Here is a 22838-nt window from a genome sequence, read left to right on the forward strand (position 1 = left end):
AAATCTTGCATCTAACGGTGCACTGTGTTTGCATCCATATCTTTGAGGGGTAATCTACGAATATTATTATAAACACACCTTAGAAAATAATTGTAAATGCTATTTTATAATCATATAATTGAAGTTAGAAGTGCGCACATACTTTACTTTATATATAGAATGAGCAAATACTGTTTACTAATATCTTCTACACGTTTCAATAATATATTCTGCGCGTTTTGCTTACGACGAAATAACGAATGCGAATGGTTTGTTGTAATAAACGAAACCTTATTATAATATGTCGGTATCAATTGTTACCAAGGAGCCACGGTGGTCACCCGTGACCATCAATAAGATAAACGGTCCATTGGGGAAGAATCTTGTCTTACATTATCGATTTATTACTATTTTGTCATTATATGCTTTGAATAATAATAATACTCCCGTGGCAACCCGAGAGAAACATGTGATTTCGGCGTGGCATTCAAAGTGTAAATCCAAAATTTCAATTTCAAGAAAATCGTATCTGCAATACAATAATTTTTCTAATTTACTGTCATGCTTTTTTCCTCCGTTCATCGACTACTGTACATACTTCGAAACGCATAGCCCTTTCTTTAGCACCGATTGCAATTAAAATTAGGAAAAACAGCGCGATACGAACGATGAAACATTGAATTGTCCGATCAAAAACAAGCCGGAGCGTATAAGCGTGATCGGACAGGGCTTGGGAACGTTGATTTTTCATTGGGGCTAAAATCGATCTTTATCGACACGCAGCGGGTCGTTATTGCGCCCGGCCAAAATAATAGGGCGTTAAATGGAAAATTAATTTCCACTGATCCCGTCGGCGTAACAATACGTCGCGAAACGACGCGACCAACCGCATATAAGGTCCCTTTTATAACGGAAGTAATTTTTTAACGACAATAGAACCGCGTCATATTTTTGTTTACCAGCCTGACAGCGAAATAGACCCCCTGGTCCGGGCGTGCTCGCGTTCCTGTAAAATTGCATCCCTTCCCGCCGTTCCGTATAATAAATATGTGCTCGTAATAGTTGAGTGCACTACGTAACACCGTATGCAGAAACCTTCCAGTGAATGTATTGGTGTCTGCAACAATGTTCACGTGTATACAGGGTGTTTCGCGCAATTGGACCACTATATATCTTTGGAATGATAGGGGACATAAACAAAAGTTTCATGAGGAAAAATTACATGGTTTCGAACGATGTACAATTTGAGTAATGTGTTGTGCAAGTGGCGGCGTTTTGAACATTTTTAAGCTGTTTCCATCTTTTTAAGCGAGACTATACCATTCGTTTATATATCAATCGAGGTATCATTTTTATTCTCTGTAAAGCAGCGTTAACGTAATATAACTGACGCAGAAGCTATCTGCATTTCATTATATTTATTATAAAACGATGCATCGTGTGACGTGTACAGAAATTTGTAGGTCCTGCTTTCGGAAAATGCATGTATACACGTGCTTACGCTGTGTGATACACCACTCGAAACAATTTAAATTCGTCTAACGAGTAAAGGCACGTACGTATTGCGGATATTTCTGCAAACTTATATCTCTGTGAATACGGATAGAAGATGTAACCTAAACAAAGATTTGTTTTATCGCTAAATACAATAACGAGTACTATTATACTTTGGATATTTCTTATATTTTTCCATATTGCGTGCATTATATTTTACATCTTCAAATTTCCCATAAATACACGTACGTATGCATAAACAGCGGTCTACTAATAAACCTTTTGTCCGTCTTCTACCGTTTTAAAGTTATGGCCCATTCGACGAGAAACACCTTGTATACGGAGCATATACCAGCACGTTTATATTGTACGCGTTTCCACCCGTGTTCCTAGCATTTTACGAACGGCCAGCAACAGCTCGGACATCGAGATAATTCTTCCCAGTTTTCCCCGCGTTATAACGCCAATTACGCAAGAATTATGTTTTACGATATTTTTCTTCGCTGGCCGAGTACGTTGTAGGCTGTGTTCGGGCCCGTGTACCGTACTACGAGCGACACGGTTCGCTGTTGTCGCGAATGGAAAGTGGCGTATTATCATTTAACGAGCCGCGTTACGGCGTATTAAAAAAGGGGAAAACCGGTGATTGGCCTGAAACCGAAACACCAGTGTGCCGTTTCTGTAAATGGTAAGAATTGAAATAATCGGACCTGAATGAATCAAACGTGTGAAATTAAGTGGAAGTTACGTACACAGTAGCTTACGAATGTATTTGTACAATTACAGAAACTTTTTATGGAAATACAATGTGTATCATAAGAAACATTTTGAAATTTCGTTAGCATCGTAATAAGATCCGACTGCCGTAATTGTATTGGTAAAATTCGAAACGAATCTGAAAATGTATTACGATGTAACATAATGCATTATATTAATAAGCCTTTATTTAAAGGTAACATTATCTTTGTGTTACAATGTTATTTATAATTAATCCTCAAGATAATATTTGTTTTTAACACTAATTACGTATGTGTTTAACACTAGAACTACCGATAGTTAACACGAAGCTATTTCTACCAAAACCAGCTAAAATGACTGGTCTTTTAAAAAAAATACGTAATAATAGAATATTTGTATATTTATTGATTTATTACTTTCTTACAGAAGGAACTCCATGTTATGTAGTAGATTTTTGGTGTTATTAATCCATCTGGGGTCCCTGAATGAGGGTTGACACATTTATAAAATTGTAAAACCAGTCATTTTGACTGGTATTGGTATAAGTAGCGTTGATACAAAATTATTTTCAGTTTGAATACATAAAAAACAAAATAAAATATTATTTTTTTTTAGTTATCGTTGCGAAAGTCATTACATCATTGCGGAAAAAAGATATAACATGAAGTAGGAATTTTAAAATAAAATTCTAAAATCAGTCAATTTCACTGGTGTGGTAGTTCTAGTGTTAAGATATCACGTATACTAATCTTTTTTAATAAACACACCTATATTTGCGGTAAATGTGTCGTAACTTTTACGCATGTTTCTAGATTGATTTCAAATTTTACCAATGTAATCGTGACAGTCGTGTCCCATTACAGTGTTAATGAAATTGCAAAATGTTTGGTATCGATCAACTCTATAAAATGAAAAGCAGAAAGAAGCGATGATGTTACAACCACTCTTCCTAAATGTAGTAAGTCGAATTAAAGTAATTGGAGTAACGAGATTAAAAAATTAATCAATTTCTTAAAATCCTGAAAAACTCATAATAATTGTCCATTATAAGGATATTATAAATATACTAAATAAATCACAGTATACAAAATGGATATTTGTAAACGAAATTTATACCTCGATTGGTTTTCACGCTTTCGGTATATTTGATGACGAAGTTGTATATTGCGATATGGAAGTCGTTGAACGAATGTGGCTCGAGTAAAGGCGGAAAAAAACTACCAACATGGGTTCCGTAATCTGAGGACAACGAGTGAATGGTATACTGTGTGTAAACATATCCTTTCTTTCTTTTCATTTTTTTTTTTTTTTTTTTTTCAGTTTCTTCTGTTTCGCTCTTTTCCCTCTTGGCTTGTCATCGTGTAATGCCTGTGTGTTTCTATTTTTTCACTGGCCAGTTTCTCGCATTCCAATTTAAGGCTGTATAAAGGGAACAAGAACACAGCATTAATATCCAGCAGCCCTTGTGAACGCGCACAGCCTTTGTTTCTTCGTTCGTTCGTTCGTTCCTTGTGTCGTTTGCCTTCATCGCAGCCGTCGTCATAGTCGCAGCATTAAATTAAAACGCGCGCACGTTCGCGTTTCGCGTTGACAATGAAACTAACGAGAAAAACGTACGAAGGGGAAAACAAAGAGCTTGGTAAAAGAATGGGAAAAGAGAAACGAGAGAAGAAAAAGGAATCGGGTTGGCTAATTCGTGACAACGAACGGAGTAAGAGCAGCGGCCTCCTGCAAACAGCTTCGAACGCAGAGTAATAACCCAATGAACATCCTCATAAAACTCACTCTGTGGCAAAACGACTTCCCCTTTCCGCAACTGCCACACCACGATGCATATACACGATGTTCCGTGATACAATCAGCAAGTGGATGATTCTATATGAAAAGGTAAATCGAAAATATACGATAACATTTCTTTTATTCCATGCGATGCTTCGTTTTCGATAGAATTCAATCTTTTCGATATATTTTCTATACACCTGAAGCTGGTTAATTAGCGACTGGTTACGATTACGCAATCAGCAGGAGTATGTTCTACAGGTGGAAATACGTGAAAAATGTAGAGACAAAATTTTTACGTTTAAGGTTTCATTCGAAAAAAAAAAAAAAAAAAAAATGGAGTTTGAACATGTCTAATTAAAAATTGCCCTGCTACACGAGTAGGTACTTGATAAATATTGAAGTTTCATTTTCTCCGAAATTCTGTGAACAAATTTTCCCTACATTTCCAATTTATTTTCCCTGATTATTCAATCCTATACAATCCGCAGTTAGTCAAGTTAAAAAATACACGATAAATTTCCACAAACTCGATTTACTCGAAAACGAAGAGCGTCGTACGAACAAATTCTGTTCCACATTTTTCGCTTAACTTTCCACGTAAAATCGCTGTCTCGTTGATCGTACTACGATTACTGCTACACCCTGTAGATACATGCTGCAAGACATACTTCACACAGCCACTTTCCGTACGTAATATATCGTATCTCTGATATCTATCGTGTTGGCAACTAAGCGATTGCGGATTTTGTCAATAACATCTAATGACAAAATCCGCTATCACTTAGTTGCCAATCCAATAATTATCAGTCGTGGAATCGTTCGATAAAAACAAAGAATCCGGCAACTGATAGTTAGTTGCGAATAGTTAGTAACGAATGATAGTTATTCGTTAAAGCATAATTGGATGAGACGGGTCTACCGGAAGGAAAAAACATCCAAGGCGATTAACTAATCTCGCAGCGGCGTCGGTTAGCAGAGAAATTGTAGGATTCGCGTGAGTTGATGGCGGAAGGCATTGCGACGCAACGAGAGGCACCCATCGATGGGAATTGATAGGCAATTATTGTTCTCCGTTGGATCCTCGAATCGCGGAAGCGAATGTCCATCGAATGCCCGGCGTGCTTCGACCTTTTGCTGTTCCAGCCGCGAAACTATAGTGGCGCGACACGACCCGTGTGATCGACAGACAATGTTATATCGCGCGTGTACAGGACAGTCGTCGTGGCTGCGTAAAATAGCCCTTCCGGTTGCTGGTCGATGGCGATCTATACGCTCGATACTCGTAACGAGGCTCACGAACGTTTTTACGAACGTGGACGAACGTTTGCTTTAAAAGGGTCGGTTGAATTATTCAGCAGAGGGCGTTGTTCGATTTAGCGCGCTGCAAATTACATGTTCTTTTAATAAACTTTAATAAACTCAGAAGGACTATTTCACTGTGATCGTGTTTTTCTCAGAATGTTATTTTCCAACCTTGTAGAATGGATAAGAGAGATATTAAATCGATTCATATCGAATCCTTCTTGTGTTTATGCGTAGGCCTTTTCTGTGATATAAACCGAACTCGTGTTTTTGCGTTTGGTATCTTTCCACGGTTACAAAAATAGCAAAAGTGTTTGAACGGTTTGCAGAACTTTTTTCCAACACGAATTTTTTCAATAACGAAGATCGAAGAATTTTTCAAAACATAAACCATGACACGCTCAAAGACGAAGAAAGTTACCGTAAAATATGCCGTGTCACAGTAGTTTGGAAAAGACGTAATCCTCATTGAATTTCAATATCTGTATAAGGGGCAATTGAAAGGGAAAAATAAATGACACCATCCGTTCGACTACATCACGATAAATTAATACGATATTAACGATCGATCGTTCGATAATTCTGGTTGGGTGAGCGGGCTCGTGGAGCCCATTAATTATTTCAGATTGACGCGGTGCAACAATTTACAAGCCGTCTTATCGAGTCCGCTTCTCTCCACCTGAACGTTCCAAGACATAAATACGCGGAAACGCGCACCTGTTCCTCATCGCGAGCGTACAGCCGTTACGAAATTCACCACGGTTCGAGCTCTCTCAATTTGTAAACGGCAAATTTATAGCCCTCTCGTTCCCTTCCACCTCTCATCGTCACACCCTATATAACGTGCTCATACTTATGCGGAATCGAGTCCGCGAAAGCATTTATCCGAGCGTACCGTGTTTGATAATAAAACTAACGCGGTCTCCGCCACTTTCCGCATCATCGAGCGTATAATACAGACATAAAATGAATTATTCTATACGATCGCGCTGTTTGCGCGGAAAATTCTCCGCTGCGGTTTATGCAATCTTTCTAGCCGCGTTATTCCCGGCAACGCGCCCGGCATTTGTTGCGTTCTGATCGAACATTGTCGAAAATAAATCATTCAATCGAGAGAGAAATGTGTTTTCGTCTATGTACATTTCCTTTCGTTTCTTTTTTTTTTTCCTTTTTTTTTTAGAAATATACGCGCGTATGTGCAAATTGTGAATACGCCAAATTGGGTGCTTTGATTGGTAATTGGATTAAAAGCCGGCGCGTTATACAATTTTTTAGGATGTTTGTCTGATTAAATTGGATATAGATTTTTCAAGTATTTCCCTGTATTGAATTATTTTGTTTCATATATTGCGTTATTCAATTACTAAACCTGTTATTCTTCTTGCATCTATAGATACAATCTGAAATAGAGATGGTATATCAATGGATATTATTAAAATACAGGTAGTTTTTCAATATTTTATAGATAGCTGTTGAATATTCCACACTTTTTTTATCGATGAAAGTATTTCAAAAATGATATTTTAAGATGAAGAAAAAGCGAAGAAAGCAGCAGTGAAGTGAATCAAATTCACGTTCTTCGCATATTTTAATATGGTAAGCAGTTTTATATAATTATCAATTTTCAAGGATTTGTATGAAAGTTTAAAAATAACGTTTAGAGAAAGTGCCTCGGTCAGATTCAGATTGGATGATCGTACTTCGATCGCATTTCATCGATCGAACTCAATTCGGTTCGAAGAGATCGGATTGACGTAGCTTTTCAATCTGATTCAACTTGATTCAAATCGTTCTGACTCGACTTAGCCGGACCCAAACGACTCACGCGGATTCGGCCCAAACGAACTTAATTGGAATTAATCCAATCTAAAGCAATTCGGTTCAATTTCATTTAATCCAACTCGTTTCGATCTGAATCGACTCAACGGCCGACCGATCTAAATAGCTCAATTTTATTTAACTCGATCCGGTTCAGCTGGATTAAACCGATTGATCTTCGTAATTATAAAACGACAATAAAAATAAGAATTAATCAGAAAATAGATGTGGATAAGAAATACCTGAAAATGTGTATAAGTGAAGCGTGGAATTATCAACATGGCATTAATATGGTATTTTCACATTATCATAGTGTTGAGAGAATATGTATAGAGCAAAAATCAAAATGTCATCCAATTAACGTTAGAACTCTAGAAGCTTCATTTTATCGTTGGTATTGACAAAATCACTTAGTTGCCAACCCAATAGAACCTCGAAAATGATTATGCGATAATTTTCAATTGTAAATTCCAAAATGCAAATGATTTTTGTGATCTTAAAAATATTTTTAAAAATAAAATATATTTTATCATATTCGATAACTCTTTATTAGTTACGTAATAGATGAACTATTTTTTATTCAAACTCAAGTTGAACGTACCATGGAAACTTAAAGAATGAATATAATCAGTTAGTTTATACATATTTATCCGACCATGTAACTAAGAATAAAGATGTTCTATTTCAAATTCCGTACATAGTAAATTAACATGAAATTTGAAATGTTTACAAAGACAATTTATCTTAATAAAATATCTTTCTTTCGTTTATACTCTGCCACACTTTATATTTACAAATTAAAATTGCAAAGTATGAAACTTCCTTTCTACGTACTTCACGATATCTACTTCAATAACCGATTAATTATACGACTTCTAATAATAGATTACGCTAGTCTGCTACATCTTCCTAGAACACTAGATCGCAATAATTAGAGAGAAAATAAGCATAAACAGAATGATCGGATAAAGAGAACTGAAGATAAAAATAATCAGAATAGTCGGGAAACAAGAACAAGCGAAATAACCTCATTTGAAGTTTTATGCCGTATAATGTTAAGATTATCAGAACGGACAACATGATTCCTAATTTTTCTTAAAATGATGTATTTTCGATAATTAAAATAATCTTTCGTAAGATATACGAACAGAAGCTTCTTTCTTTCCTGGTATTATGCATTTTCCTATACATTCTTCGTGTTAATTTCTCCACGAATTATACATTTTACGTACTTGATAGTTACAACTTCTATCTTCTACTAATTCTACTTCTTAATTCTACTTCAACCTTGTCTCATTCGTACTCGAATTACATACACGAACAGACCACTTAACCCTTTGCACTGCGAATTAATTTCAATTTCGTTACCATCAACTCGCAACGCTTTTAAGTGTTTTACTTGAAATTTACTTTAACTAAAAAATAAGAGAATTTAAATAAATAAAGGAAGAAACAAATTCACTTAAATACCAGTTTTATTCACGCTATTGTTGTATTTTGTGATTGTTAAGTGTATGATGATATATCTTGAAACAATTTCCAGGATGCAATCCTGCTTTTCTTTCGTACGTTTCATAAAAAAAGGTGGACATGAGATAATGTCGAGTGGGACTCGACAAACGAGCTCCTCAGATAAAAACTGATGTCCGGTCACACTCGACATACGAGTGCAAAGGTTTAAGTGCTTTTTTTCTCTGTCGAACAGCAGACACGTTAACTAACAAATTTTCAACGCCTGTGACATACAGTAACGCATGATCAGACAGAGTTTTAGCGGAAAGTGTTACGATCATCAATTACGAGTACGTACGCGTCGCCGCGGCAAATATTTTCATTCTCGTCTGGTTTGAACGGCGCAGTTCGCTTCGAACCGTGCGAGAGAGGTGCGAGGTATGGCCGAGGAAAAATCGAGCACTCTCCGGAAGAGTTGGTGTGCACCGAGTGCGAAATTGGCTACTTTCTGACCGTCCTGTATAGTTGCATGAGCGCGTGGAAATGTCGCACGCGGCTCACGTACGTCTCGCACATATTTATGCATGCATGCGCGTATGCACACAGCTCCCGGGTTTCTCCTCTCTCTCTATCTCTCTCTCTCTTTTTCTCTTTCTCTCTGTCTTTATAGTTTCCTCTGCTTCGCTATCTCTCTTTATCCCCTGCTCTCTGGCCCTCGTGTCGTTGTGACACGAAACAGCAATTTAAGTTTCCGTCGTCGGTGGAAATCGTGCGGCACGTGACGCCGCGAATTAACACGTTAAAGGGTCGGAACATAAATTAACGTGTCAAGCCGTAGATAAGGATCGCCAGGCACACGGTGAAAACCGACACTTCGAACGAAGAAAGTTCCCTTATCAGGCAACTTTTCTTCGCTGCCCGGTTTACTCGCTTTGCGTGTACCCGATTCCTATCTCTGCCGATTACCTTCTATAGTCCTATACTTGTTACCGTTTTTACGACGTTATTTATTTCGAGCGGTCGGTCATAAGAACGCTTAACGGCTGGGCTGAGTGAAAAATATGAGATTCGTCTAGATTTGCTAAAAACTTTTCGAACATCGTTTCCACCCTTTTTATCAGGTAATTGGAATTTTTTTATTGTACGTGTGTATATTAGTTGGAATTTCGGCGCTGAATTATAATTACTATAGATTGTCAAGGTGCAAACAGAATTTGTACGCAGTTGTGAAATATTTCGAATTGCAGTAATCTACAGAATGTACACAGTATATTGTTGAGAATTGTGGATCTTAATTGCCGAAATAAAAGTAAAGGAACACTAAGCTTACACTTAGAATTCAAATTAAAATAGTTTTAGATTTATTTAATAAACAATTTCCAGGATTTCCGTCGATATACATTTGCTCGTGTCTCAGCACTTTCCTCGTCTCACCATCTTCCATATCAGACTGTCAACGGAACAGTTACATTCGTGTGTTTTTCGAGACGTCGCGCCCACACATACTTCCACACAATCATATTGACATCCGTGTGTCACTACTACGCGGTCAATCTAGTCTACCACACAAAATTATACATATCTCAATATATATAAAATACACAGACTTGAATACTTTTCATTATATTTATATAATAGAAGAAAGAAATCTTCGATTGTATTCGTAGTGATGTGAATCTGTACAAAAATCTGCAGTTTAACTACAACAATGTCTAATTTAATAAATTCTACATGGAGTCACATTTGAGAAAAATTTCATTTTCATGAAATAAAGAAAATTAATTCGAGCGATGCAAAGTAACAAAGATTTGTATGTATACCTTCCTTTGTATGTATACCTTCCTTTCACTGACTGACAAGTGATCAAACAAAAGAAAACAAAAATTGGACATGAAAACAGGTAACATAAAATGAAAATTCCATTCTGATATACAATGTATCAACGACAAGCACGTCATAATGTTTTCGTTGCAAGACCATATGTCAGCTATTTACGTGTACGATCAACTTTTCAAACCGGTATTTATCAGAATACGATATAAAGAATTCACAGACTACTAAAACTCTAAAGATCTGAAAAGCAGTATAAAATACATTGGACATGGCTAGAGAGCAGCAGGCAGAGGAATTGACTCGCAGGCGGTGTGTCAAAAAGAAAATGTGTTACGAGACGGTTGGCGAAGAAACTGAATGGCTGATAAACGCGTAACACGCGTGCATAGAATCGAAACCGAGAGGCCTCCTCGTCCTCTAGGCTATGTGCATACTTCAGTGTGCATAGCTTCCGCTTGGACAAACAATTCTCTGCCTACATCTGTCGGTTTGTCTCTGTTCGGTTCGCCTACGCGGCGACACGACGTTTGCGCAAACATTTCCCAGATAAGATCCGGCGTATGTCCGAAGAATTGACTGTGGTCGATTAATTACTCTGTCACGAGGATAAATACTACTATGACGATTGTCAGGAAAAGTACGAGACTAACGGAACGTGATTGAAAAGATAAAATAACTAGATATATCGGTTTTGGAGTAGATAAACAGCAAACTAGAGGAATTTCAATTTTTATTTTATTTTTATTGAATTTCCTTTTTTTGTTTAATTCGAAAGTATCAGTTACGAAAAAATGTGCACGTGAAATAGTACGTACAGATTCTTCTAGTTTTCTTGAATAGTATGCAAAGTGCAATATCGTTTAATTAATTATTCCGGTTCACTTCTGTTATACACATTTCGATTGTATAGAGGTATAAAACAAAGCAAATATTATACATAGATTATAATTTAAAGATAAGCAATGATATAGGAACGATATATCGTAACTTAATAGCATAAATACACCATTGCAAATATTAAAATTGAATTCCTTCGGGTCCATCGTTATCTCCTTCTCTTATCTTCCATCATTCGAACGATAAAAAAGAATAAATAATTCACGCAACCCCACGTTTTTACTTAATTTACGATTGACAGCCGTATTATTATTTCATACGCACGGCATAACTTCTCCTGACAGCGTACACTTGCGCGAATAATTATAAGTGATACAACGTTTCTTACGTCTTACTGTAATCAGATATGTATCTCTTCGAACGGTCGATCGAGAAAGATACAGAAAAAAAGAAACATTAAACCGTGGTGCAACTTTCGTTCAATTTGCAACTGAAATTAAACCGCGATTTCTTTTGTTTTTTTTTTTTTTTTTTTTTTATACTGATCGTGACCGTCGCTACGTTAAATTGCCGTGACGCGAATGCCAACGAGGAAACGTTACACGTGTTTTCCAATCGTAAAAATACGTTCAAAGGATCAGGTGGGAGGGCTTGATTTACGATCATTGAAAATAAAGATTTACCTGTGATATTGTGTCTGAAGAAAGTTGAAGTCCTCCTTGATACGATCGCACAACTCGCCGATCGAGAATTTATATTGCTGGCCGGGTTGCGGTGGACCCTGAAACATCAAATAAAACGCATAAGATTGGCTCCTCGGTCGATCCGAAATGTTTTTTACTCGTCGAAACGCACTGCCTGCCCTTCCCTTTATATAAAAATCGTTCTCAAGGATGAACGAACAAATTTTCACGCAACGAACTCTTTATCTCACGACTTGACCGCGGAAAAATGCAAAACACGTTTAAAACCATTGCCTGCATTGTTACATTTTACAATAAAACAGACAAACGGGTATAATTAGCCTTTAACTGCTTCTAGATGAAATCAAACATTGCCCTGATTGTAGAACAATGCTTTGAGAATAGTTTCTTAGTATTATTAGATATGCATTTAGCTGTGCACCTTATTTACGTTTTATCGTAAAACGGAAAAGTAAAGATTTATCTATGCGTTGATGACAATCATTTTAACCCTTTCACGCAGCGTTGTATTTCAATGAGGTATTAATTGTATTTATTCTCGGCGAAGGCGCGTTATGTTTTCATTACGAAACGATCTGAGATATACGTTTCTGCCATCGGTTAATTAAAACTACCCTTTGGACTTATTTTTGGCGCAACGTTGTTATTTTTGTTAAAAAGAAATAACTGGCTAACTTAGAAAAGAAATACGTCTGCCTCCCCCTTTCAATTTTATGCTAATTAAATCGTTAAAAATCTGTGCACCATGGCTCCATCAAGTACATAACAAAAAAGAATATAACAGCAGCTAACTTTATTTAAACAATCGAAATTCCATCCCTCTGAACGGTACCTAACAGCTGACCGCACTTCCTATCAAATTCTCATAAACCAATTCATTTACGATCTACCATCAAAGTGCGGTTGCGAACTTCTGATCTATAATGTACTTTGCCGTGCGAGCCAGCGTAGAGAGCATCAACGATGAAAAAGGAAGCCCTGGAAGCGGTAGATGACTAAAAGGTTACCCTTAAACGACTCTGCTTGATCTTGTTTGCAACCGAGCGAACCCGAAGCCGACACGGGGAGAGAGTCAGGAAAATATTTCCTCGTGTCTCGAATTTTCATTGGACGAAAAGCTCAGTCAAATAGATCGCGTGAAAACAGTGATGTGAATTTGATCAATAGACGACGAGAGAGGCTTGTCATGATTTTATCGAAGGTGGTGTTCGTAGATCGGCTAGAGATACAGCGAAGTAGTAAATTGAAAACTTTTGAGACGGATTTTTAACAATAAACGCACGTTATAATATCCGGAGTAAAGTTTGCAAAAATGTAATTTTATTTACGATAACATCTTATATTCTACTGAGCCCCAGAAAAATTCAAGCCACCTAGTAGGTCTTTATAAAAGTTACAACTTGGAAAGTGTTGCTCAAAAAGAAACTGTGAGAATTATATTGTACATGAAACCGTAACTTCTATTCTGTTTTAATCCTTTCAAAGCAAAACTGGGCAAAATTTAGAGGAAAAGTATGTCAAATGCTACACTTCGAGTAATCGCTGTTCGATGATCCAAATAAAATACTATTTTAAATAGACAAGGAAATTTCGTGAAATAAAATCTTTTTATTTCGATACTGTAAAACATAAAATAAGATATTTTAAAATATCTTGACGATGAAAACAGGTGGAGGAAAGAAGTGATACTAAAACGCAAGAAACCATAATATCGTCAAAATAGATTTATTTTTCTTTTCTAGTATGACTATTTGCGTGTAACAGGGTGCATCGTTCAACATTTTCGTCGTTTAGGCTACTCCTTCGCTGACACAAACTTAATCAAACGAGGCTAAACACAATCCTTCAACTATGGAAGACGATGGGATCGTTGTATTATATTTTTAAAATAATTGTTTCGTATATTTATATTTCGTGATATTTTGAATTCATGAATCATTATCACCTAAGTTACAATCATCATCAGCAATATCCTCACCAGGTTTTGAAGAGAAATCATCTAATTCTGTCGTATCTTATACTTTGCTATGCGAAAACATTAATTTTGCTTATCAGGATCTGCTACATCTTCCGAAGCTTATAACGCTATTTCTTTAATGTAATTGCGTCTATCTTCCACTAAATCGTCTGAAACTCACCGTAATTTCCATACTGGATGACTAACAGTCGCAATTATGTAATCGTTTGCACTCTCTGAAAAATCGTACGAATGATGAAACCGAGTTGTCAAACATGATATCAAATGAAGTTTCAAGGGTTCGCAATATCTCAAGGCTTCTGCAACATTCTCTACGACCCGCTATCTTGCAAATTATGTTCTACAGCCAAAATCCACGGAGGAATGCCGACCATATAGACATTGTCCTCTTGCAGTTTATCCAAAGCATAGGCAATTGGTCGCATACAACGCTCATATTCTCTTAGGAATTCAACGTTTGTGAAGGTGAATGATGGTATATCGAATATTTCGATTCTGCATTCAGTGATTCTCTTATACCGTCGTACAGTGAGTTTCATCGTATTGGGCATCGTGTTATTTGCTTTTGATCCGGATCTGTTAGTTTTGTGCCAGAATCATGAACATCTTAACATGGCAGACTCGTACATTTTTTTATAACCGAAATGTTCCTCGGTAACTTTATTCGAGTCTTTAGTAGCAATTAAAGTCAGCGTGTGGCTACAACATCTACGATGCTTATGAATATTATGATACTTATCTTCAGCATCTGCTGTATTCAAAATATCATCCACACTGCAGAAACTTAATGTTTGTTCCTGTTCCGATGCTTGTTCCGCAGTCTCAAATGCCTGAATATTATAATGAAATTTTTTAAAAACTTTGTAGAAATTGCTTCCATTATCCGTAACGGTATACGTAATTTTATTAGAACATAAATTAAATCGTTTATGTAGATGCACGATTATGGCAGCAATTCGAGCGTGTGTGTGAGGATATTCTAATCACGAGTAAACTATAGCCTTCGACTGACGTTAAAATTTGTATCTATCCAATGTACAGTCATGCCGATAAAGCTTCTCCGAAAGCAAGACCATATATCAGCGGTTGTACAGACACATTTTATCCGTTCTAAGTCTTTCATATTTCTTCTTTTATATTTCCTATCGTATCTTTATATTTTGTACACAATTTTCATAACCAGACTTTTACGGCACATACACTTCACCTCTGATTTCAATTTTCTGAGTCCGGATATTAATTATTTAAATTCAGATTCTTCCACTGTCGTAAAAAGTTTGCCATCGCCACATATGTAATCGAGTATTGCGTCTTCCGTTTTTACTTAATTAATTCGTTTGCTTCTTACGATGATTCCCTTAGTTACGTCGTTTATATCTTTTCGTATCTATATCAAACTCTTGCGACCATTTCTATACCGTATATATATACGCTGATAATAAATCTGTATGATAAGTACGCAGATGTAACAAAAAATTGGTTGTAATACTTAGACTTGCTTCGACAAACAACTTTTTCTTTCCGCCAAAACGCCAGTACTATACGAATTTTGCTCTTTAATGGAGAAAAATATCTAAGATTGTTGGAATTTCGCCATCATTTTCATCTAAAATTGCATCTATTTCTTCAGTTTACGAGGTCTGATCTTCGCATATGATTATTTAAAACGCGGTTGAAGTAATTTTTTAAGTTGAACGACAGAAAGATAAAGTAACACTAATTAATACTATCTGGTAACAATGTCAAACTGACAATGAGTATCCGGCCTGTTATGTCGATAAACATACATAACAATAGCAAAAAAATCAAGTACCAAGAGATTAGGAAACTACTTGTATCATATAAAAAGGATATTGAGCAGACGTTGATATTTCTGTGAATAATATTTTATTATTACGAATAAGAGAGGAAATAGGATAACATAAATAAAATATTTCCTCGCTAGTTTGACTATCAAATAAAATACAATTGTAAACACTATTACAAAAACTTGTTCCAACAAATAAAATATTTTATTCTTAAAAATACTCGTTTGATTTAATATAAAAAAGCTATTTACTATTTCCTGTTTGAAGTAATATTTGCCCAGCTTCGTTTCAAAGTTAAGCGACCATAGACGAATTTAAATAAATTGTTTATCTCGCTGTGAAACAATTTATGCATTCGTGTCAACCATGCAATTATAATCTTTTCCGTGTTTCAACTTTGTGACTATGAAAAAGGTACCCCGAGCATTAACGAACTATCTTTTCCATCGCTGTTTCACCCACATAGATTCCACGATCTGATTCTACAATTTAAGGTATTTATGATAATATAACGCTGCTTAATGGGTTTATTTCACTCCTAATTAATTTTACGACGACGCTATGCGACAGTCCGGATCTTCCGTTAGCTTTCTAGCAAACACGCGTATGAACGGCGCGGACTTGCTTAGATGGGAATCGAGTATTTTCGAAGCGTAATCGGACGTCGTGATTGCGTACGGAACAAACGGTAATACTTCGATGTGCCGGATGCACTTGTCACGGCCCACGTAAGCAGCCGCCTCGAGGCATGCACACACGAACGCAGCCGGCATAAGCGGCGGAAATCGTGCCGCTGCTTTGGCTTCCGTTCGCTGATTACGCCTGCAGTTTAAACCTGCGCGTACCCCATAGACGTGTACGCGCGAGCCTCGCTTCGCTCTCCTCGCCACCGACAATTTCAGCTCGTAAAAGCTTGCTCGTAAGAGCGAGGAAGCGCGAGGAAAAAAATACTCGAGGAAACACTTTAGATAGAAATCGACTCTCGTCGACCGCGAGAAACATTGTTTCTTCCTACCCCAGCGAATATTCGTCGGAAGAGAAGTTTCTCGTAAAACCTGCGCCAGATATTGCCTCGTCGAGTGTAAAGACGCAACCGACTATCGCTGCTACCCTTTCCAGGATAATCGTCTCGACTTCAGCCTGTATAGTCGTCCGGTAATTGTCATTAATTAGCGGCATCCAACAATCTAAGTCTACTGATAATTCACAGACTTTTGGTAGAAAGGAAGAATAAGGTGTAGAGGGAAAAGAAATGAAGATAATCGTCGAGAGACTCGGAAACTTCTTCAGTTTCCTCTTTGTATGGCTGGTAGTATCTGTTTAAGAAACGCTGATATATCGTGAGATTTGAAGTGCGATCTATTAGGCACGTTTGCTCGATAAAGTCACGTTTGCGTAATTTTTACACATTGTTTCAGTGCGTAGCTATCTTAACCCTATTGAATCTCATGAGACAACAGATAGCTAAGATAACTTTTAGAAAGATTGTAAAATTGTTGTAATCAAGATTTATACATTAGGTTGTCCGGAAAGTGTCTTTCTTTCGCAAGTGTCTTTCTTTCTTGTTTTTTACAACAGTGCACCTTCGTACAAAGGTGAAACCAAGTCTGTGAAATGTCGCGATGTTTACCTCAACAGTACAAAATGGATTGTACGTAATTCGACAAAATAATATAAAACAAAATAACGTTGTGCGTCTATTATTTCCTCATAAAACGAAAAAAGCTTTTCAGACAACCTACTACAATCCTACTATAAATGAGAATCTCAAACTATCTTTTCCTCATTTTTCAAATTTCTGTTGCATTATATAGCATTACGTATTAACGTAATTACCATTAAGCGGTTACTGTTAAAAGAAAAATTCGTGTCGAAAGGGTTAGTACACAGTACGAACATAAAATATTCTAGGCCGAAACAGTTTCAAATATTTCAACACGAGAGGTTTGTATTCGGTGATTCATGAAATTTACATTGCAGCCTCAAATTTGTGACATTGTTCGTGGAAAGCTTCGAAACGAGTGCTTACAATTCAAAGGAGGAAACGTGTAGCGAAACGACATTTCAGGCGACACGTCAGCCGGATTTTCCGCAGCGACCAAAGATATCTCGAGTTGTCTCGCAACGGTCGTCCTTTCCGCGATCGATAAAGATCCACACCACGTATCCCGGATCTAGCTTTTATTCCTGGTGAAACAGCGAGCGCGAGAGAGTGTCAGGAACGGCGGAAATAGTGGCGCAAATTCGGTTGCTGCTCCGGCATTTGAGAGCCCGATGGAAACCCACGCTTACCGACTTTGGCGGCAGCTGTACCAGCGCCCACGACCGTAAAAGCCACATTATTACCGGTAGTACCGCTGCTACCCACCTCCGTATACCTGTCGGTAATAACGTTACGAGCGTGTTATCGATCGTTTTGCACGTCGTACCCCGCAAAACGGATACGCCACGACGGCCTCGTAAAAGCTGAAATAGTTCTCCACCTCTACACCTCCACCTCTTCTATCTGCTTCCCGCGACTCGATATATATCATGTTCTTTCTCTTCTACCCTTTCCCCTATCCTATCAATTTCTGTTTCTCTCTCAGAGAAAGGATGAGAGAGAGAGAGAGAGAGTCTATACGCTTTATTCAACACAAGTTTAATAAAAAATGTGCAAACTTAAAAGTATGGACGGCGATGATGGAGATGATAGAGATATTTTGCTAGCGCGTAAAAAGAAGATTTCAAAGAGTAATGCGATGTGAGGTAATTAACGTTTCTGCAAATGCGAAGAACTTGTGTTTCTCTTTTTACGAGAATTTTCTGGTTCGATAGATATCGGTTGTACATACTTGAGAGTTTGTGTAGAATCAGCGTGCAGAATATTCAACTGTGGAAGTGCGTATATACCAGAGACAGTGATATTTGAAAATATATTTAAATCGACGAATTTGTACACTAGAAATCTTGGTAACTCGATATTCGACTAATAATAAAACAAAGAGGAGATATCAAATATCGGTCTGGGACTATTATTAAACTTATTGTAACTGACTATTATTGAACTTATGGTAATAATAATTATTCGTAGATAGCGAAAGCAAGTTATTACTCCACAGCCGCCATAGCTAAAATCGAGAAACAACGAACAAAGTATTCTCTCGATAATCGAACTAGAGAACAACTTATCGAGGTTGATTTTTCCTCGAGACAGCCTTCCACACAGCGTTATCTCGACCAAACCACTCCCCTAAATCACAGCGTGTGCGACAAGAGTTTTCTCGCGAGTAGAACGAAGCGTGAAGAGTTGGCGAAGCAGCGAGCACGATAAAACTCGATACGTCGTTTATGACAGGAAACAACCCCTGTGACTTTTCTCGAATCGATAAGGCGCACTTATCAAGTTAACGTAATATTTGCCAGTGCCTGGCGTCGCGCTGGTTGTCACGAAGCCGTCAAACGAGACGTTGCGTATCTTATTTGTCGTGCATTTCATTGTTCGTTTCGAACGGCCGAGTACACGAGGCAGATCGCTCATACCAACATGTTTTTAAGCGATATCAGACACGTGTAAACGCATCAGAATACCTGCATCCGGTTAGCGGGCCACCTTTTAAAAGCCGAACGTACGAAGGAACAAGCGTGCGAGTGTGAGCGGGTTAGCGACACTCGAGGTTCGCAAGAATTGACGTAGCCACGCGCGCTGCTGATCGGCAGAATCGTTGATCCCATTTGTCCGCGCAAAGCCACCCGCGGTCAATCCAATTAATTTATTGGCTTTCGCCGCGGAGCACCCATACTCTCTCGTCCACGCTTGCTCGACGCTATACTTAACGGCACGAGCTTCCGCCGACGTGCATCGTGATAATGCGCGCACCGCACCGAGAAAAGCCCAATCCCCGACGATTACGAACACCTCTCTCTTCGAGTGAGTAAATATCCCTGGTGGATTTAATCGATTGAAATTGGTTTCCTTCCATTTCGACGATGATTTAGCGCAGATTATGTAAAATACATACATTTTCGCATTAACGGAAATATATGAAATACGCTTTAAGTAAAACTCTTGAATGGGGTTTTGGTTTGTAGTCTTAGTCGAGGCGAATGTACAATAATGCACGGCTAAGAAGCGATTGAATTTATAGAATTGAATTTAATTGCTGGAAATTGAATTTCATGGATTCTTGCGATCATTTAACACTGACTGTCCAAACTAAGCATAGAAAACAAACTAAAAATATATAAAATGGTCATAAAACCAATCTGGACATACGGAATACCACTATGGGGAACAGCAGCAATGAGCCATATAACCACAATAGAGGCAATGCAATCTAAAATACTCAGAACAATAGTAAACGCGCGATGGTACGTTAGAAACGAGGACATTCGGAAAGACCTGGGAATACCAACGGTCAAGGAGGAGATTAACAGAAGTGCAAGAAGGTACAGAGAAGGAATAGCAACGCGCCCAAACCGGCTGGCAGTGGATACAGTCGACACATCAAGCATAAAAAGAAGATTAAAAAGGAAACACCCAACAGATCTCATAAAGGATATAACCTAATGAACACGATAATGGTACCCCGCTGGGGGTAGCCACCCACAAGTTATATTAGTATACCGCTATAATATTTTACCAAATGTCCTACTGGACAAATTGTAAAATTTAAACAAATAAATAAAAAAAAATTTAACACTGACTGCCACGCCGAAATCACATGTTTCGCTCAGGACGCCACGGGAGTATTTTTATTATTCAAAACATATTGTGTTTTCGACCATTCGCGGAGAGACGCGATCCCGAGAAAGCACGTCAACGAGAGTCGTAAATTCCCGTTACGATTAAATAATCGACGCCACGAATCGATCCCCTTATTTCTGTTACGATAATAGGGGTGGTTCAAACGAGGTTACGCTGAATTAACAGCTATAAATTAATGTTTATTCCAACAACTTTGTAAAGAAGATAATTACATTGATACGTATGTATAAGTTAAGTAAGTGATTGATCTAAGGATAGAAACCCGGTAATGACATGTTGACTATTCTAACGATGAAGAATAAGTGAAGTAAAGAGACGATGCTGTGTCGAAGGAAAGCTAGTGATGGATGTGTCTAACGCGAGGGACCATCGGATTTGTTGATGACAATTTTGGTTAGGAAAGTGAGGGCAATAGACATTGCTTCTGATTGGATAAAAGAAGATTGGTGGACTAGGAAGGGTCTTAGCCGCCCTCGATAGAAAGTTGCTAGTGTGAAGTATCATACGTGAAAGAAACTAACTTTCCCCTATCTTCCCGTAATAAATAATAAGCTTTAGAAACGATTCAGTAAAGAGATGTTTGTTCGGTCTGAAGGACCTTAGCTGGAAAATTCCTGAGATTTATGATGGGTCCTTAAGACTATTGAGGGTACGTAGTAAGGATGAGCGGACATCTGGTTCCCATCTTGCCCGCGGTGTGTGGTCTGGTCTAGGTAGAGTGAAGTGCACCACATATAATGGCAAAATAGTAATAAATTGATGATGTAAGACAACATTCTTCTTTATCTTATTGGTGGTCACGGGTGATCAACCGAGGCGTCTTGGTAACAGTTGATAGGGACATATTATAACAAGGCTTCGTTTATTTCAACAAACCATCCGCATTCGTTGTTTCGTCGTAAGCAAAACGTCCAAAATATACTGTTGGAACGCCTAGAAGATATTAGTAAACAATATTTGCTCATTCTATATATAATAGTAAGCCATGTGCACACTTCTAACTCCAATTATATGATTATAAAGCAGCATTTACGATTATTTTCTAAGCTGTGCTTATAATAGTATTTGTAGATTACCCCTCAAAGATATGGATGCAAACAGAGTGTACCGTTTGATGCAAGATTTGTTCTCATTTTTTTATTGATATTCTAATAAAGATGTTTAATTGTTCAATGGGACATTTTTTATTTCAATGTATCTTCCGTTTATCGGTTATATTCAAAATTCCCTAATTGTAAATTTTCATTCAATTTTTACAATTGTAAGAAGTTCAAGCGCACAGATCACCAATGACCAACCGTGGAGTCACAGGAGAAACCGTAGCCGGTTATATATGACCAATGTTTTTTTTTTTTTTTTTTTTTTTTAAGTTGTTTACATTCAATTTGTCCAATTTGGACATTTGGTAGAATTTTTTGGGTGTTTGATTATCATGTGGGTGGCTACCCCCAGCGGGACACCATCTTCGTGTAATAATAATAGAATATTTGTATATTTGTTGATTTATTACTTTCTTACAAAAGGAATTCCATGTTATGTAGTAGATTTTTAGTATTATTAATCCATCTGGGACCATGATCCTTAAACTAGAATTGACACATTTAAAGAATTGCAGAACCAGTTATTTTGATCGGTGTGGTATTTCTAGTGTTAGTATCTAGTGATCGATTCGGAATTTTTCTGGCAACTGATATCATATTGAATGATACGCAGTAAAAATTTTAAAAACGTGTGGGAAGTTGTACAAAACGAGGAAACCGGTTAATTGGTGTTCGATAAACAGATTGCAGGATTCTTTTACGCTTTGACAAGTACCAGTCACTTTGACTGGTATTGGTATAAGTAGCTTTGATACAAAATTATTTTCAGTTTGAATACATAAAAAACAAAATAAAATTCGTTATATTATTCGTTTAGTTATCGTTGCGAAAGTCATTACATCATTGCGGAAAAAAGATATAACATGAAGTAGGAATTTTAAACTAAAATTCTAAAATCAGTCAATTTCACTGGTGTGGTAGTTCTAGTGTTCTAATGACTTAGTAATAAATTAATAGGTACAAATATATAAAATATACTTCAGATTTGTTCATTTAGCTTTGAAGCTTCGTTCTGATAATTATATAGAATTAGTAGGCGTTGATAGAAGTAATAATTGATATTAATTGGCGTAAATGAAAGGGCAATAACCGAAGGTGGATGAAAATTGGTCATACAGAGACAGTCAATTAAATGACTATTGCGCGTTTGTACGATGTTGGGATGTTAAAAAACAATGCAAAGGTATGGGCACGTACATGTTTCTTATTTTAGCTTAAATTTCACGATATATTTGATGCCGCTTATGATAACAAGTCTCGAATTTG

At 37.3% G+C, this 22838-nt stretch overlaps 1 protein-coding gene across 1 annotated transcript in view; it reads right to left on the reverse strand.

The window, feature by feature from the left end:
• The window catches only part of LOC117166167 (protein groucho), a 155289-nt gene that overhangs the window by 100668 nt on the left and 31783 nt on the right, over window positions 1-22838 (reverse strand). Inside the window, exon 2 of the mRNA XM_033349920.2 lies at window positions 11919-12016. Coding sequence (XP_033205811.1) covers window positions 11919-12016 — 98 coding nt within the window. The remainder of the gene's footprint in view (window positions 1-11918; window positions 12017-22838) is intronic.

This window comes from Bombus vancouverensis, chromosome 2 (genome assembly GCF_051014615.1).
Source record: "Bombus vancouverensis nearcticus chromosome 2, iyBomVanc1_principal, whole genome shotgun sequence".
NCBI classification, from domain to species: domain Eukaryota; kingdom Metazoa; phylum Arthropoda; class Insecta; order Hymenoptera; family Apidae; genus Bombus; species Bombus vancouverensis.